The following is an 18,437-nucleotide window of genomic DNA, read 5'->3' as shown; positions in this document are numbered from 1 at the left end:
TTGGCCAGTTACTTGACCCACTAATGGCTGTGTCAAACCGGGTCAGACTGCGGGTTGGACCCGTAAAACCCAAAATGTCCAACATTCTCCCACTTGACCCATTGACACCAAAAGTGTACTAAATCGAGGTGTATACCGTTATCTCAATTTAATTCTTCATGTGGGTTCACATGCCACCCTTTATCACAAGGATAAATCGTATGAGTCAAGGATATGAACACCCCTTTATGAAATGTCATATTTTCTTGTACTACACTACAATTCACCTTCAGTGCTTAGGCATGTAAAGTAATTACCTTTATGAATAGGTTGGTCTCTCACCTATTCTATTGGTCCTTTAATATTGTTATTCTGCTATTCTCTCTAACCCATATGAGAGATTCTTTATGCAAAATCAACAATAACACAAAACTCTAGAGAATCAAAACATAAACACAAATGTGATTACATAATGTATTGTCATACATCAGAAGGAATCAAAAAGACCCATCCCCTTTACATGTTGGGAATACAATCCCGGTGCTAGCCCTTTAGTAAGGGGATCCGCAGTCATTTCCTTCGTCCCAATTGTATCAATACATACCAGATGATTCTCAGTCCTTTCTTTAACAACAAAATATTTTAACTCCATGTGTCGACACGATGTTGAGCTCTTGTTGTTATTTGAAAAAGACACGGCTGCTTCATTATCACAAAAGATCTTTAGTGGTCTCTCAATAGAGTCCACTATACCAAGACCCATAATGAAGTTTCTTATCCAAATGGCCTGTGACGAAGTCTCGTATAGAGCAATAAATTCCGCCTCTATGGTATGAGCAGCAGTGGTAGACTGCTTTCCACTTCTCCATGAGACAGCACCACCTGCTAGAAAGAAAATGTATCCAGTAGTGGATTTTCTACTGTCAATACACCCTCCTAAGTCCGCATCAGAGTATCCAACGACCTCTAGGTGGTCAGCTTTCCTGTAGATCAACATATAGTCTTTCGTTCCTTGTAAATAGCGCATGACCTTCTTCGCTGCCTTCCAGTGTGCAATGCCTGGATTTGACTGATATCTACCAAGCATTCCCACAGCAAATGCTATATCAGGTCGAGTGCAGGTCTGCGCGTACTGTAAACTCCCAACTGCTGAAGCATATGGGACAGCATTCATCTGAGCCTTCGCAATATCATCCTGAGGACAGTCCTTCAAGCTCAATTTATCCCCTTTCACTATAGGTGCCGAACTAGGAGAACAATTCTCCATCCCATATCTTTTAAGAACCTTAAGGATATAGGATTTCTGAGATAGGCCAAGGACATCTTTAGTTCTATTACGACGGATCTCAATTCCAAGGACATAAGTAGCCTCACCCATGTCTTTAATATCGAAATGAGAGGAAAGAAAATCTTTTGTTTCATGTAAAAGACTCAAATCATCAGTTGCAAGAAGAATATCGTCAACATATAAAACTAAAATTATGAACTTACTCCCACTAGTCTTAATGTAAATACACTGATCAACAATGTTTTCAGTGAATCCAAAGTTCATTATTGTAATACCCAAAATTTTTAATGATTTATAAATTCTGAAGAAAATTCAAGTTTTAATTTATTTTTATTCTGAATGTGAATTATAGTGTTAAAACCCTGAATTTTATGGTTAGTACTGTTCAAAGTAAAGATCTGAATCTATATTTGAAGTTCTGATAAAATTTTGTTGAGGCTTGTTCAAAAATCAGAATTCAGGGACATTCTAGTCATTAATCAAATTGTCAAAGGGTAGCTTAGTAATTTGCCAATTCAGTGGCATTTTTCGGTAAAATACCCAACTATATAAGGTCAAAATAGTAATCTTTCTTTTAGGATATTTTCAGGGAATTAATAAAATTGTCAGGGACGAAAATGGTAATTTACCATTCTCAATGGCAGGCTATGTAATTTATTAAACTGCAGAAGGACACTCAAGTAATTCTAAATTCCCTTATGGCAGTTCTGAAAGATGGGATTTGAATTAGGGTATAAAAGGTATAAAAAAATTAGCAATCAAATAAAATATAATATTTTATATTAAAATATTCAAGAGACCATGGTTTTGGAAAACCACTGGCCCAAAACCAAGGGCAGCCATGGTTTTTCCAAAACCATAAGCTGACAAGTGTCACCTCACAATGAGGAGGTGACACCCATCCCTTTTCTCTCTCTGACACATGTCAAAAAAATGAATAAAATATTAAAGAAATGACAAGTGTCAAAATAAATTAATATTTTAATTAAATTAGGTGACAAATGTCACCAAAATGGGCCCCACAGGGGGGGCGACCTCCCTTCTCTCTCCTATAAATACCCCTCACCCCCTCTCTCTCTACCCAAGTCCAAGACTCCTTCTCTCTCTAAGATCTCTCTCTCTCTCTCTCCTACTTTCTCTCTCTACCTTTGAATTTCTCTCTCTAGATTTTAGTTTAAAAACTCCCTAGAATCTCAGATTTTTTCTGAGAAACCTATTCTATCCCTTTTCCTCCTCCCTTAAGCGAAGTTCGTTCTTCTGCAAGAAGCTTCGTCAGATCAGAAACAGCCTCGGAAGCGCTGCCTGCAGGAGTTCTGCTAAACTTAGCAGAAAGGTCGGATTTGGATAGCGGAAGCGCTGCTTAAATCAACTAAACAAGGTTAGTATTTAGAAACCCTCTTCTAAATTTGAATTTATACTTTCTGAGCTTCCCTATTCTCTTTCTGAACCCCAACTCTATTTCTTTTGGATTTAAATTTTGGCAATTTTGCCAAAATTTAATCCAACCCAGCCTTTACATAGGGGAAGCTCTATTCAAATTTTTCTAAATATTTTTAAGTATTCCGAACTACTTTAGCAGTAGTTCTGGCAAAATTTTATAAAAGACTTTTGAAAAATTGAGTTTTTATAGCCGAAGTTCTGTCAAAATGATTTAAAGATTTTTGAAAAAAGTAGAATTAGTATAGCAGTAATTCTGACCAAATTTTTAAATAATTTCTGAAAAAGATTAATTATTTTAATTAGAATTCTGGCAAAAACAAATTCAGATAGTTTAGAAATTTTCAGTTTATTTAGTAGAAGTTATATCAAAATTTTTATAACTATTTCAGAAAAAAATCGATTTTTATAAAGGAAATTCTGTTAAAATTTTTAAAAATCCTTTTAAATATTTAAATCAATTTTTTTTGAAAAACCTTTATAAAAATATTTGTGATGCAAAGTCATGTTCGAATTCTTACAACTCGAATTCAAGTTCAAACCCTTTTTCGAACATTTGAGTTATTACAGAGGAAACTCTGTGAAAATTCTTATAAAAGTTTTAAAGTCAATTACAAATAAATTTTTAGATTTTTAATAATTTCTTCAAAAGATACTTCTTTAAAATATAGGGTAAATACTACTCAAAATTTGATATAAAAATATTAACTAATATAATAAATTCTATCAGATTAAATCAAAGCACGAGCGCTTTATCCTGTTCTCCTTAAGTTCTATCAAAATCCAAGTAAGTTATTCTATCAAAATCTTATAATTTTATATTAGACATGCTTTTGATTCATGTTTTTAATTCGTGCATGATTATCTAAATTTGATTCTTAATCAAATGCATATTTTAATATCCGCATGAATAAATATTTGTTTTGAATGACAAAATTTTCAATTTTATGATTTGAATAAAATTTTGATGGATACTATGATCAAAACTTTGATTTTGATAAAAGAATTTGTATAGCATGTTGATTTTCGAAAGATTTTATTATTGCAGGAGTCATGTCTATACAAACTTAATTCTCGCCTTCATAGGCGAATGCTCGTTGTGATAGAGCAAAATTCTGGATGGGCTGGATACATATGAACCGTATTTATTTGAAATGAATGATTTGGCTATTGAGCCTAGTTTTGAAAAGATGAAAAGTCCTATAAAAGAATCCTTAAAGCCCATCTAGGTTTAGCCTACCCGGGAAGGGGTAGTGGTACAACCAGGAGTGACATTGTGAAGATGATAATTGTTGGGAGCGATAGATTCCCTGGACCTCCTGTCACTCGGGTTGAGGAGGTCGAGACAACGGGTCTCAAGGCTGCCGCATGCCAGTGGATGCATCCAACTCTCCTTGTTTGCTCGCCATTGCTGAGAATCTTCCGGTCGTTGACCGCTTGCATAGGAGCCCGTTTCACTCAGGTATCTGAGTAATCCACAATAGAATAATATACCCCCGGAATACTTAGTTTGAGATCGGAGTACTCTCCACCGTACCAGGAGGGCGTTAATATCGAAACAATGACCTTTTTCTTTCACAGAATTTGATCTGAAATTATGCATTGTTGATATAATACATAATCATGTTTTAAATTGTTTTTAATTGTCATATTTATAATTGCATAATTGTTCTTGAATGTATGCATTTTGATTTGTAAATTATTGAAATCATGCTTAATATTTGATTTGTATGGTTTTGATTAATGACTTACTTGGCTATCATAAGTCTAACCCCGTTTTATGGGGATTTCAGGTTCAGATATAGAATAGGAGATCTTACAGTGGATGTTGGACAAGTGCGGCATCGAAGAATCCAGATTCCCAAGATCCTGAGATTAATTTAGGATTTATTTTAAATTTAATCCTAAATGTTTTCATTTTTGAACCTTGTGAAAAGACTATGTATATAATGTTGATATAAATTATTGTTGTTTTTGTTGTTAATTGGAATGTGACGTGCCTGAGGTTTAGGAAACCGAAAATCAAAAATTATTTCCGCTGTTTAAAAAAAAAATTGCATTTTTAAAGGTTTTAAAACCCCGGGGCGTTACAATTATAACCTGATTGAACTTCTTATACCACTGGCGGGAGGCTTGTTTAAGTCCATAAATTGACTTATTCAATTTGCAAACTAAGTTATTTGAGTCATCTATACTGAAACCAAGAGGTTGTTGCATGTATACCTCCTCATCCAGATCCCCATTTAGGAAGGCGGTTTTCACATCCATCTGATGCAGCTCTAAATCAAAATGAGCTATGAGGGCCATGATTATTCTTAATGAATCTTTAGTTGAGACAGGAGAAAAAGTCTCATTATAATCAATGCCCTCTATCTGTGTGAAACCTTTTGCAACAAGCCTAGCCTTGTACCTCTCCACATGACCTTTAGAGTCTGTTTTGGTTTTGTAAAACCATTTACAACCAACAGGTCTAACTCCATCAGGTCGAGGTACAAGATCCCACACTTGGTTCTTTGCCATAGAGTCAAGCTCTTCTTTCATGGCATTAATCCAATGTGTTGATCTTTCACTTTCAATGGCTTCTGCAAATGTGAAGGGATCTTCATCAATGTCTATGAAATCATTTGACTCTTGTAAATACACCACATAGTCCGGATGGATAGCAGATTTCCTAATTCTGGTGGACCTCCATACAGGTGCTACAGGTGGGTCAAAATGAACATCTGTATCCTGTTGTTGTTGTATATCCTCATCAACAACCGGATCTAGTTGGGATTGATGTTCATTGACTGGACTTTCTCTTACATTACTCGAAGGAACAATGATAGAGAAAGTCGGGTCATTATCCTTAGCAGGTGAGAAACCTGAATCCTGCATTTCCTCAAAATTAATATTTTGAGATGCATCTATCCCAACAGAACCATTTTCAAGAAATCTTGCTTTATCTGTTTCCACTATCTATGGTGTATGAGATGGACAATAAAACCTAAAGCCTTTCGATCTTTCTGGATATCCAATGAAGAAACCACTAGTTGTCCTAGGATCAAAAGTTTTTATATGTGGGTTATACAATTTAGCTTCTGCTGGACATCCCCATATGTGCATATATGACAAAGAAGGTTTTCTACCTGTCCATAACTCATAAAGAGTCTTTTGAACAGCTTTCGTAGGAACCTTATTCAAAATATGCACTGCAGTCCTAAGAGCTTCACCCCACAAGGTTAAAGGAAGGTTTGAGTGATTCAACATCGCTCGAACCATTTCTTTAAGCGTACGGTTTCTTCTCTCAGCTACACCATTCTTATAAGCACTACCAGGCATGGTATACTGAGGTACAATGCCTTCCTCTTTTAGAAACCGCGCTAATGGACCTTCCTTTTGTCCCATCTCAGTGAAACGACCATAATATTCGCCACCTCTATCTGACCTGACAACCTTAATAACTTCACCGGTTTGTTTCTCTACTTCTTTCTTGAAGTCCTTAAAAACCTGAAAGACTTCTGATTTTTTAGATAATAAGTAGAGATACATATACCGTGAGTAATCGTCTATAAAGGTGACAAAATATTTTTCACCCGTATAACACGGTGAAAAAGGGCCGCAGACATCCGTATGCACTATTTCTAACTTTTCATTGCTGCGTTTGGCATCTTTCTTATATGTGTTAGACTGCTTAGCTTTTATACAGTCAACACATGGCTCTATATTCGTAAAATCAAGGGATCCAAGGATTCCCTCTTTTACGAGTCTTTGGACTCTCTCTTTCGAGATATGTCCTAACCTCCGATGCCAAAGCAAATAGGATTGATCATCCTTTAGACCACGTTTATTGCCAATCATTGTGTTCTCAATGGAGTGAGATTCCTGAATTTGGAGTTTGGTTCTTAATCGATACAAACCATCACACATGTATGCAGAACCTATATTCATTGAATTTTTCATAATAATAAGTTCAGATTTTTCAAATTTAAATATAAAATCAAACTTATCAAGTTTTGAAATTGAAATTAGGCTCCGACTATAAGATGGAACATAAAATGTATCGATCAAATCCAACATGAATCCCGACTCCAACACAATTCTGCAGGTCCCAACGCTCTTGACATGTGAACGCATCTTATTTCCTGAGAAGATGCTTCTTTCATGCTCCGTTGGTTCCCTTTTGTTCAGAAATGCCTGCAAAGAGTTGGCAATGTGCACCGTGGCACCAGAATCAATCCACCAACTATGCAATGGAACATGAATTAAATTGCACTCATGAGAAACGAATGACTTATTACCTTTATTTTCGAGCCACTTCTTGAACTTCAAACAGTCCACCTTCTTATGCCCTTTCTTTTTGCAGAAGAAACACTTTATAGAAGGGCCACCAAACTGGGATTTGGCTTTCGTCTGAGAGTTTGAACTCTCCCCAGTGGCTCTCTTCTGATTCTTCTTTTTGAAAGAGCTTTTCTTTGGCCTCGACCTCTGTTTATCCTTATGAGAGGCCATATGTGCACTTGGCACCCTCTCACCCTTCAACCTCTCCTCTTCCTCAACACACTTACTCAAGAGGTCATTAAAAGACTACTCATCATTATGTGTGTTGTAGGAGATTTTAAAGGGTCCATACTCAGTAGGTAACGAGGTTAAGATCAAATGGACTAAAAATGAGTCAGAGATGACGAACTTCATGTCATTCAGTTGAGTCGCAATATTCCTTATTTCCAAAATGTGCTGTCGGATGTGACTGTCACCAGCATATTTCATAGACACTAATTTGGACATAAGGGTACTGGCCCTTGCCTTATTAGAAGTGACGAATTGAGCCTCAATGGCTCCCAAAAATTCCTTCACAGTCTTACAGTGAGGAATTGCACCTCGAATGTTCTTAGCCACCCGAGATTGCAAAAGCAACAGGCTAAGTCTGTTCGAGCGCTCCCACTTCTCAGAGGCAGCTTTCTGATCAGCTGTACTCTGCTCTGTAAGAGTGGGAGGTTCGTCAATTCTAAGAGCCAGATCTAAATCCATATAGCCCAAAGTGAACAACACAATTTCTTTCCAATCAGAAAAATTCGATCCGTCTAAAATAGGGATACTACTAGAACCGTCGATATGGAAGGAACCTGATAAAAAGAACGAAAAACGGAAAGATGTTACTATTATTGCTCAAACGAGACTCGTGTTGAAAAGGTAAAAGTGAGACCCTTTATTTTCACCTTTTCTGAGACAAGCATAGTTGAGCCATTATCGTTTCACTTTGGTGAAAACGATAATACTCATGATTGCTCCGTCTCTTCAATTCCCAAGGAATTGACTTCAGTTGGTGAAACTAGTAGATCATGAATCCAGAGGCAATTCAGCACTGTACCTTTGGGTACGAACATGCTTCATGGGCTGGAATGCATATCTACTATCACACCCTGTGTAAATTTGGAACACAACGACCTACCTTTGGGTAGAATCGATGTTTCATAAATTCACACACAATCATAATTATGAATCTTAATACGGTTCAAAGAATCCTCAATTAACACGACTCAGATCACTTTGGTGATTACATGAATCGGTTAATCAAAATCTTTTACCGAAAAATTTATTCGTATTATGGAGCACACCCATGCACACATTTTAATGCATGTATATTCATGACCTAATATCAGTTTATACTACAACAAAAATGCATAAACTAATTGTCATAAATTTAGTCATAATTCATGCTTAAAATCATTATGCATAACTTAACCAACGCTAAATACATGAATTAACATGCATAAGTCATGCATTATTCAAAATAAATACTTTATAAAGCATGAAAAATAACAAAAGCATGCTCATATGGGTAAAACTCAGGGTCCATATGTAGGAACCGGTCTAAAAACACTCTGAACCGGTCTGAAACCGCCCTGAACCGGTCATCTAAGGGTTCGAACCGGTTCTGAACCTTATAAACCGATACATAATATGAACAAAAGTTCATAAAACCCTATAACCGTATGCCAAAATCCCTATATTTCTTTAAATCTATGAAAACAGGGTCTCAGCGTCCCGGAACCGGTGAAAAACTGGAAAGAACCGGTTAAAAATGGTTCTGAACCGGTTCCGGAAGGGGTCGGATCAGGTTCCTGATCCGATTCAGTCTCAATAGTGTTTGGATCCTGTTTTTATGGATCCAACCTAGTTTCAAATGGGATCCGGGTCTGACCCGACCCATACTTAATACGGGTCGGACCCGGCCCGAACCAAAACCCAGGTTAGACCCAGTCCGAAAGAGGCCCGGGTCAGACCCGGTCCAAAACAGATACCGGGTTAGACCCAGTCCAAAATGGATACCGGGTTCGACCCGGTTCAGACCGGATACTGGGTTCGACCCGGTCCAACATGGACCCGGGTATGACCCGGTTTAAACCAAATACCGGGTTCGACCCGGTCCAACATGGACCCGGGTATGACCCGGTCCTATAACGGACTCCGGGTTCGACCCGATCCATTATGGACCCTGGGTCGACCCGGTTCTTAATGGGTCCGGATCGGACCCATTCCAGAATGGATCCAGACCGGACCCGATATTAAATGGAGACCCGACCTTTTTTCGGATCAGACCCAGACCCGGTCCCATTATGGGTCCGGGTTAGATCCAAAAAAAATAGCAGGCCCGATCCATTTCTGGTTTGGATCGGGCCTGATATCGGGTCTTCACACGGGACCCGATCCGGTCCCAACATTGAAATTACACAGAAACCCGATGGGTTTCTGTTTGAGATTTCAGGGAAACCGAAAAGGGTTTCCGCCCTTTTCGGTTCCACGGCGACCCACGTCGCCGTAACGGCGACTGACGCCGGTTGCCGGCGACCGGCGTCACCCCACGGTGACGCCGGTCCGGCGACAACCCTCCCGACAGAAGACGTCGCCCGACGGCGACGATCCACGGCGTTGCCGACCGATGTCTGAAATGCATGGCAGCTCCTGCCAGTCCGGCGGCAGCCCCGGCGACATCAGCAAGGATGCCGCCGGCTAGTGGCTGCCCCTCCACGGCGAATCACCCCACGGCGATCAACCCAGCCCGATGGCTGAAGGAGCAGGGCAGATCAAAAATGGGGTTTTAAACCCCTTTTTGCCATCGGTCGATGACATCTTCCGGCGAAAGCACACCGGCGACGCCCTATTTGCTGGCACCGGCTGGAATCAGCGGCAGACACCCCGGCGACGGCAAAACTGGCCTGCAGCCCAACAGCCACAGGTATAAAACATTTTTTTTTAAGGTTTGCCAGAACAGGAAAAAAAATGTTGCCTTTTTCCGGTGACTTTTGTCGGTGATGACTGTCGCCTCACAGCGACAGTCTTTGGCTAATCGGTGGTTGTCTCTCCACGGCGACTCCACCGACGCCAAAACGCCGTTTCAGCCTACACGGCCACGCGCAGCGGAAGCGTGGTGGGCCCATAACCCATTGTTGGACGAAATCCCTGTGAAAACAATGGACAGGGAGCGTACCTTGATTCGCCATTGATCGTGTAGGTGATTCGGCGTTCTCCTCAGCCGGTCGACGCCCACAATGAGCCCAGGCCTTATGTCGACGGTGAGCAGGACCCTTTCCGCAGCGTCCGAATGCAGAGCAGAATTTGGGCAGGGAAACAGCTACAAGTCACTCATCATCCCAGTAGCCCCTAACCCCTTATTTGTAATGGGAGATTAGGCAGTTACGTGAATGTGGTCTCTCCACATTCACGTAACTCCCACCCACTATCTCTATTACTTGGCCAGTTACTTGACCCACTAATGGCTGTGTCAAACCGGGTCAGACTGCGGGTTGGACCCGTAAAACCCAAAATGTTCAACAGCGACATGTTGCGTTGTTTATAGCTTCATTTTGAGGTGATGACTAGTCACGGTTGTCAGAAGAGCGGCATGTTATTGGCCCCTATGTCCATCAATCTTTTTCTTTATGAAAAGCAAGCTGAAGTTAGGCAGACCGCACCAGTGATTATTTGAACCTTCCCACCGCAAGGAGACGTGCACTGACAGCTCCTACCAACCACGCCGAGTCCCCGTTGGTATGTCCATCAATCTTGCATGTATGGTTCTTGGGTAGGCTTCAGGGACTCATTTCTCACCTTTTTTAACTGGGAGATAACCTGATTCAGCAACAAGCAGATTTCCTTTGGAACTCTATCAAAGGCCATTACAATCTTGTGTTGCTTTAACTTGGCATCTCTATTATCTCAGGCAGACATGAAAATTTAAAATTCAGAGCAAAGTGATTCAGGTTCAGGTTGCCTTTCACCCATTCTTTGAAGTTGGCATAATTTCCAACTTGGATACTTAGGAGTAGGGATGTAAACTGGTCGGGCTTAAGCATTACTAAGACTTAATCGGGTATGGCCTAATCAGGTTTGGTTTCAGATTCAGGTTAGGATGGAATTAGATAAAACCAAGCCCAGAACCAACTAGCTTAAAACCGACATTTACACTTAATGGGGTCAGGTTGTTTTAATCAGATTTTGGGTTCTGTTGGTTTCAGGTTGACATTTACACTTAATCAGGTAGTGTTTTAATCAGGTTCTGGGTTTTGCTGGATTTGGGTTCAGGTTTGACTGCAAAACTCAACACCAAATCCGAATCTGATTATTAATTGGTTCTAAAGTTTCCTACCAAACAGAGTAAACAGGTTCAGTTCAGAACCAAACCCGTTCTGTTTACATCGCTACTTAGGAGCCCAATTGGTTGTTTGCATCAAGTTGTATGAAACAAACAGGAGTTTGCCTTTTTCTGTTTTCTGTGTTAAAATACTGGATAAAGTACATAGCACCCAAGCTTGCTTTCTGTGGCACTCCAATTCTCCGGAGTGTAAAAGTATCTTTCTGTATGCCTGAATATTTCTTTGATTAGCTCATCTTCAAGCTTGGTTTCACCATCCTGTTGATTATATGCTGGGTTTTGTTAATCAAGAACTCATGATAGAACGTATTTGTGCAGGGTATCAGATTAATCTCACTTTTCACACATAAAGAAACTGGTTTCAATCGAACTGGCATGGCTTTAGCAACAGGGGCTCCACTTGTCTGGTAGGAACAGCTAATGCACGTCACCTTGTGTTGGGACATTGAAAGTTCAAATCCCAATAGTATGGTTGCACAACTGGTGGGGGTCTGGCTTACCTTTCAAAAAAAAAAAGAAATGGCATTTACATTGGAAGACTCGATTATCAACGTAAGGTGTAGCCTCTAGTAAACCAAGCAAAGCATCCCCAGCATTTTACTTCAGGCATTGGTCAGTCGAGTCTCAAGAGTTCATTCTGTGAGAAAACATTAGCATCAGGTTTTTCAAATGGTGTCACTGTGTGCAGTCAGATGTGATAGTCAAATAGAGTTTAGTCCCTCCGCGTGTATTATCACAGAAACATAGACGATGATACGGGTAATAAGTTGCCACAGCTTGACCCAAAAAGTTTTTCATCACCGTTGTCATTCATGTTGAAACATTTCACAATTCCAAATTGATATCATAGGTTCAAAACACTTAATTGAGATTATAAAGAACTTATCGGAGCATGGTTGGTAGGAGCTGTCAGTGCACATCTCATTGTGGCCGGACGTTGCAGGTTCAAACTGACTAACCCCAGCTAGACATTAAAAAAAATATTGGAAATACCCAGACACAAGGGGTTTGGCCTAGTGGGATAGGGCCTAAACTGTTTGACGGGTAGTCTGTTCAAATCCCATGGGCATCACACCCCCCTTAAGCCTTCAGAGTTTTAGGCCGACATAGACAGACGGCAGGCTGAGCAACCGTGTCTAAGTTTCTGAGCCTGAAACGGTTGTTTTTAGTAAAAATTTTAAAAAAAATGTTTGAAATACTTGGCTAGTGAAAAGAGAGAAAAGTATGATTGTGATTGCCACTTATCACTGTTTTTACCTTGTTCATCCTTTCGTGTAACCAAGGTAAACATGCCCCATACATGGTGAAATGTTTTTAACAAAATTCCTTTTACATCTTTTATACTCTGCCTGGAAAGCGTTCAAAATTACAGTTTTAGTATGGCAAAAGTTTTTCAGCAAGATTGAACAGCTATATGAGCTGGTCGCGTGTGGTATAATAGATATTTTTGGCAAACAAACAGAGCCTACCTATGGCATGATTAAGCATGAAGATAGAAACCCTATATATAGGAAAAGTGAGAATCATGGTCTTTTGAATCACCAAGTCCCCCAACTTGTTCACGGTCGGACTTTCATTTATTGACTGTATTGTCATGATTTTGTTAAAAAGATTTAAGTGATTTGATGAGGTAAACAGTGAACCAATCGTAATGGCGAAAACCAAAAGGGGAGTATTTGGAACTCCTTAAAAATGAGGGGCATAATGAATCGAGCTCAAGGGTACGGCTAGAAATCAAGCCGAATGCGCCTAGATTGGAAAGCTCAGCATCTTGGTCTATGATTGTTTTTCATTATCAACTTTGTTGACATCAGTTAACCAAATACATGATAACAATCACCACATTGATCGAATGTTTAACGATCTCCTTTTCCCTTTCATCCTCCATCAATTTCGTGATGGTATGATAAAAGAATAATATACATAGCTTTAAAGCAATAAATCAATAACCGAAATTAATATCTTCGGTGTCTGGTGAAGAAACAAGAAAACAGAGAAAATAGGAAAAAGTGGAGGGGGAAGTAAGCAATCTCCAAAATCGATGCTTTTGTTGTTTTATAAAGAACCAAAATTGCAAATCAATATATATATATAGAGAGAGAGAGAGAAAAGGAAAAAAAAGAACTAAAATCCCCAATATGGCGAAACCTGCAGTTTATTTAAAGGGGTCATTATGAAGATCAATAAACCAGAAAAAAAACAAAAGAAATGAGGTTTAACAGGAGACGATCAGAACCTGTCGGGATTCATGAGATACATCAGCGAGAAAACTCAGTGGATTGACAGACATGATTTGTTTCATCACTTCGCCTCCAACCCACAAACACCCAACAATAGAAACCAACAAAACTTGAAGAACCCCCAACTGTTAACTGGAAAAAAAGAGAAACATCTCGCAAAGAGAAAATAAGCAAATGAAACTACCCCACAAAACAAAATAAAACCAAAGAGAGAGAGTGAGAGAGGAAATTGCTCAGAACTTCTTAGAGGGTTTGTGTAACCATCACATAGGGAGGAACAAAAGGGCCCTCCCTTCTGGCACACTGAGTGTTCATCAAGGCAAGCCACCAACAAAATTAGCACACACACACACGCACAAGAGAGAAGAAGGAAACGGCGCTTGCATAAACACGCAGAGGAGGGGAGCCTTATATAAGGAAATCATTCGCAAAACCTAATTGACATCCGTATGTTTATTTACCAAAACAGCCCTCAACAAATTGGATTAAGACTGAAAGTCTGAAATGGGTAGAAAATGGGGCATTGGGTAGGATTAGGAATTGGGTTTGCGGTCTCAAACCCACCAGGTCTAGGGCCTGACCTGGCTCGAATGAAGTCGACCCGGCCAACACCCACCAGCCTGGTTTGACCAAAGCTGATAAGGCCTGGGTCCAGTCGGGTTGTTGGCATTATAGAGTTGGGTGTTACTGAATCCAAAAGAGTGTTGATCGGGTCAATGTTCTTAGTATTCACAGTGAACGACATCCAAAAACATCAATGTAGGACGGCTCTTTCCCAGCCGTTCATAAACCAATTTCATGCCATATTATCCAGAGCATGGAAGACATCGGAAGCAAAAGACAAGCTCGAGCACGATTCACCAACGTTAGTCTAGCTCAGCTCGTATAGGCTCTTTTATCAATAATAAATATATTTTACATATATTTTATACTATAGAATGAAGATGGTGAAGTGTTCGACCAGCAAAAGTTCAGAGTTCAAATCCTATTGCTTACAAGTTTGAAACAATTATTTATTTTAAAAATGAGCTAGCATGGTAGAGTCCAAATTATCAATCGGTGATCGGATTGTCTGGTAGGAGCAGCTAGTGCACGTCACATTGTGTTGGAACATTGCAAGTTCAAATCCCAATGGTATGGTTGGATAACTGTGAGAGCGGATCCTAATCTCACCCAGCGTTTACAACCACAAAACCCACCTCTCTGTGGGTCGGGTAGGTTTTGTGATTGTAAACGCTGGGTGAGATTGCTATTGGTTTCCTCGTTGCAAGTTTGAATCCCAATGATACTTTCGCTAGTGCACGTAACAGGAGACAGAAACTTTTCTGCAACAAAAGTAGACATAGCAAGAGACACACCCATCCAGGTCGCCCTTAACAGGTGGGGCTTCACAAGTGTTTGTGTGTGTGGTGGTGTGTGTGTGTGTGTGTGTGTGGGGGGGGGGGGGGGGGGGGGGGGGGAGAGAGAGAGAGACATATTTGGACAAGTGGTAGCAACAAGCCGTAATGAAAGAGATCAAAAACATTGAAAGAGATTTTACACACATGAAGGTATTCCTGACTGATGGATGATGTTTCACCATCAATAGCCTGACTAATCATGATGAAGCACCCCCCCCCCCCCCATACGTATCACAAAAGCATGTGTATCAAGCAACTATGCAGCAAAGGAAAAACACTGGATCTTTCAAGAAGGAATAAGTAGAACTCGTTGGTAAATTGATGGTAAAAAGCATTCATTGAACAAGCCTCAAAACTTTAAGTTTTTCCGAGTGACTGGTGCTCTTGCACCATTTTGTTTTTCTTTATAAATTTTATATCAAATTTTCTCCAAATTCAGTCATTTGATTAGTATTGTGTATTCATATTCACAAATTATCCCACCCTCTGTTACTCATGATGCTAAGTGGCACCTATTGGTCCCTAAACCAACATAAAATACCATCTTGGACATCCCAAATCACATGAACATTTTAAAGCACATAACACAGTAAAAAATCCCAGACTTTGAAGATATACATGATAAATTTTAGCTTATGAATTTGACTTTTTCTCAAAAAAAAAAAAGATTTTAGCTTATGAACTTGCAAACTGCTGCCAAAATGAAAATTATAAAGAGAACGATAAGGGACTTTGTTAACCGTTTGAGAGGTGGCCGCCATCACCGAAGGAATATCCAGAGGTGTAATCAAAATAAAATAAAGTAGAATAAAAAATAACTGCCCTTAGTTCATGAATCAATTGCTAAATCCAGAAAAAACAACATTTAGCAAAGCAGGGGTCACATGTGGTTACCTTTTTTCTCAATGTGAGCATTCTATATCCGTCCACCTATGAATCATGATCTTACAACTGAAGGCCCTATATTATATTTATATCATACATTGCTGGGCAAAGCAGCATAAGTAGCAAGCATGAAAGGAAGAACACACTACTACCCTGTCAGGGAGACAAATAGAAGTGCAGCATGGTACCACAAACATCTAATTTAAGAAAGACCACTTTTAATATGAGATGGAACTTCCCATTACAAAAGTCAGCCATCAAAGAGGTTAAGAAACCAGCCATATATATCAGGCAATTTGGCCGATTCAGCCCCTATTCACCTCCTCCTGATTGAATATACTAGAATTTAATGTCACTGTTTATATATTTTTCTTAGATTTATTGACGACACGCACACAAACATTAGGCATCAAAAGCTTCTCATAATACCTATCTTTCAAGAAGCACCAGCAAGTTGAACTCCTTAGACTCAATAATCAACCATTTTTTAGTCGAATCCCAAACAGTCTCTAGTTACACTAATGCATTTCTCATTCGAAACGATCTAACACTATTGCAGCAACTAGTGTTCTTGGGAGCTGCAGCAGAAGCATCAAGTTGATAGTAAACTATAACACTTATATCACACAAAGAAAATCTCAGTCAGCAGATTCAGAAGACACCAAGTTAACAAGAATAAACCACAAATCTTTGGCCTCAATTATAACACAGAGAGGGCATCTTGTTCATCACCCACTTGGTACATAGAAGAGAAGAAGCTTCATTGTAAGGCAGGAAGTACACTGATAGTTAAAAGGGAAGAAGAAGGGTAAATTTTTAAGCACCAGAGGTACCTCTAATGGCTTTCTTCAACTCCTCACTCACATCAGCCACTGTGGTACTCGAATTCCCCGGCCTCCCTGAATACTCCGGCAACTTCCGCTGCCGGATTCCGTTATCTGCACCACCTCTCTTCTTCTTTGCCTTGTCGTCTATGTCAGGATATTTGAATTCAGGCGTATTACCGGCATTCTCTTTCCCAATTCTCGACTTCAGCTCCCGAATGCTCTCTCTAACCAGACCATTCTCTCTCTGAAGAGCCTCCAATTCCTCCTTTATCGTGTAGAGCGCGCCGGATTCCGACGACCACCCTTCTTTCTCCAATGGCTTCACAGGAGGAAGGCCCGGTGGTTCCACATTCTCGACGCTGATCTTGTCCACCGTCAAGAACGGGAGCTTCGTCCCGACGCCGTTCCGGAATCCGTTGTTCGCCACCGGAAAATTCACACCCCAGCGGACCTTCAGCACGACGTTTTTCCTCACTGGGAGCTTCGTCCTCGCCGTGAGAACCGTCCCGGAGAACAACTCCCGGATCTGAGAAGCGGCCGGAGAGCTCCTTGGAAAGTCCTTGAATCGCAGCATGTTCTCCGCTGGAATCTCGTCTAGCCCGTTCGCGAACCCCTGAAGCGTCCCGTTCTCCTTGGAATTCTCGATCTCCAAGACCCCGAGCTCACCTCTAGGGTTTCCGTGGGATCGAGACAAGATCGTCTTCCTCGCCGAGAAATCGCCGACCTGCGGCTTCATCTGGAGCAAGAAGCAGGGATTTCCTCTCCTCAGGAGGCTGAACTCGGCGGCCATAGCCATGACGGGGGATTTCTTCGGCGAGATCGAGGGGCCGACGCCGGATTTCACCGCGAAGACGAAGGGGTTGTGCGTATCGTTGGGTCTGTAGGAGAGCTTCAGAGAGAGGCCGGGGATCCAAGCCGTCTGGAGGCTGAAGGAGAGGTCGCCGGGGTCCCCGGCATAAATTCCAGAGACGAACGGAAATCCTAAGATCCCCACCGGAATCTTCGCCCTCAGGAGGGGTGTCCGGTCTTCACGGAGCTTCAGAGAAGCCTTCATCCTATCTCCTTCTCTCTCTCTCTCCCTCCGGCAAGATGCCGACGGAGATTCCGCTCCCTCTATCTATCTATCTCCCTCCGGCGAGATGCCGACGGAGATTCCGGGATTTCCGGCGCCTTCGCCGGGAATCGTCGCGGTAGGGTTTCTGTTTTCACCGGAAATTTGAGAATTTTCCTCTCTTTTTTGGAGAGAGGATCAGATTCAAGGAGCCTTGGGGCAGAAAAATCGTCCAAGGCCGCTGGATACCGTTCATCATACAAATGAACGGCTCCCAACACCTACCAAAAGCACTATATTCTGAACGATTCTCAGCCGTCCATTTATGTGCCATTGATGCCGGCCATCTAGAAAGTGAACGTCATCATATTTTTCCTGTGGATCAATCTAGGTAAAAAAAAAAACCCAGATTTTTTGGATGGGGTTTGAGTGCCACTCATCTTAATGATGGACAGCATCCAGGTGCCTTGGATGGTTTTTCCGTCCAAGGCTCCTTGGACTTGATCCGCTGTCTTTTTTTTAATAGGAATGTTTTTTTTGTGTTTACTTAAATAGGTTTGGAATTGGAGTGAAATTACGAAGTCGTAGTACTATATCCAATTGAAATGGATTAGGGAAAAGGGCAAATTAAGTGTTTTGATAGAGCAGTACGTACTGGCTGAAAATTGAAGATGACATTTTTTTCGTAAAATCTG

The 18,437-nt window shown here is 40.7% G+C and overlaps 1 protein-coding gene, 1 long non-coding RNA gene and 2 other non-coding genes across 4 annotated transcripts; 1 reads left to right on the top strand and 3 right to left on the bottom strand.

The window, feature by feature from the left end:
- Nucleotides 1-10,544: 10,544 nt before the first annotated feature.
- Nucleotides 10,545-11,859, top strand: LOC149821999 (uncharacterized). Its single transcript, XR_016425913.1, has 2 exons — nt 10,545-10,735; nt 11,658-11,859. It is a non-coding gene; the product is annotated as an uncharacterized LOC149821999 (long non-coding RNA).
- A 1,705-nt stretch (nt 11,860-13,564) lies between these two features.
- LOC149821998 (small nucleolar RNA snoR14) lies at nt 13,565-13,649 on the bottom strand. The gene has a single exon (XR_016426287.1). It is a non-coding gene; the product is annotated as a small nucleolar RNA snoR14 (small nucleolar RNA).
- A 159-nt stretch (nt 13,650-13,808) lies between these two features.
- LOC149821997 (small nucleolar RNA U61) lies at nt 13,809-13,902 on the bottom strand. Its single transcript, XR_016426238.1, has one exon. It is a non-coding gene; the product is annotated as a small nucleolar RNA U61 (small nucleolar RNA).
- Nucleotides 13,903-16,680: 2,778 nt separating this feature from the next.
- On the bottom strand, nt 16,681-17,745 carry LOC149821996 (uncharacterized). Its single transcript, XM_089980204.1, has one exon. The coding sequence runs from the start codon at nt 17,743-17,745 to the stop codon at nt 16,681-16,683; it is 1,065 nt and encodes a 354-aa protein (XP_089836330.1).
- Between the last annotated feature and the right edge of the window lie 692 nt (nt 17,746-18,437).

Source organism: Nuphar pumila, chromosome 11 (genome assembly GCF_984573655.1).
Source record: "Nuphar pumila chromosome 11, dmNupPumi1.hap1.1, whole genome shotgun sequence".
In the NCBI taxonomy this organism is placed as follows: domain Eukaryota; kingdom Viridiplantae; phylum Streptophyta; class Magnoliopsida; order Nymphaeales; family Nymphaeaceae; genus Nuphar; species Nuphar pumila.
The sequence above is the reverse complement of the archived record's forward strand: the minus strand, read 5'-3'. Positions and strand labels throughout refer to the sequence as shown.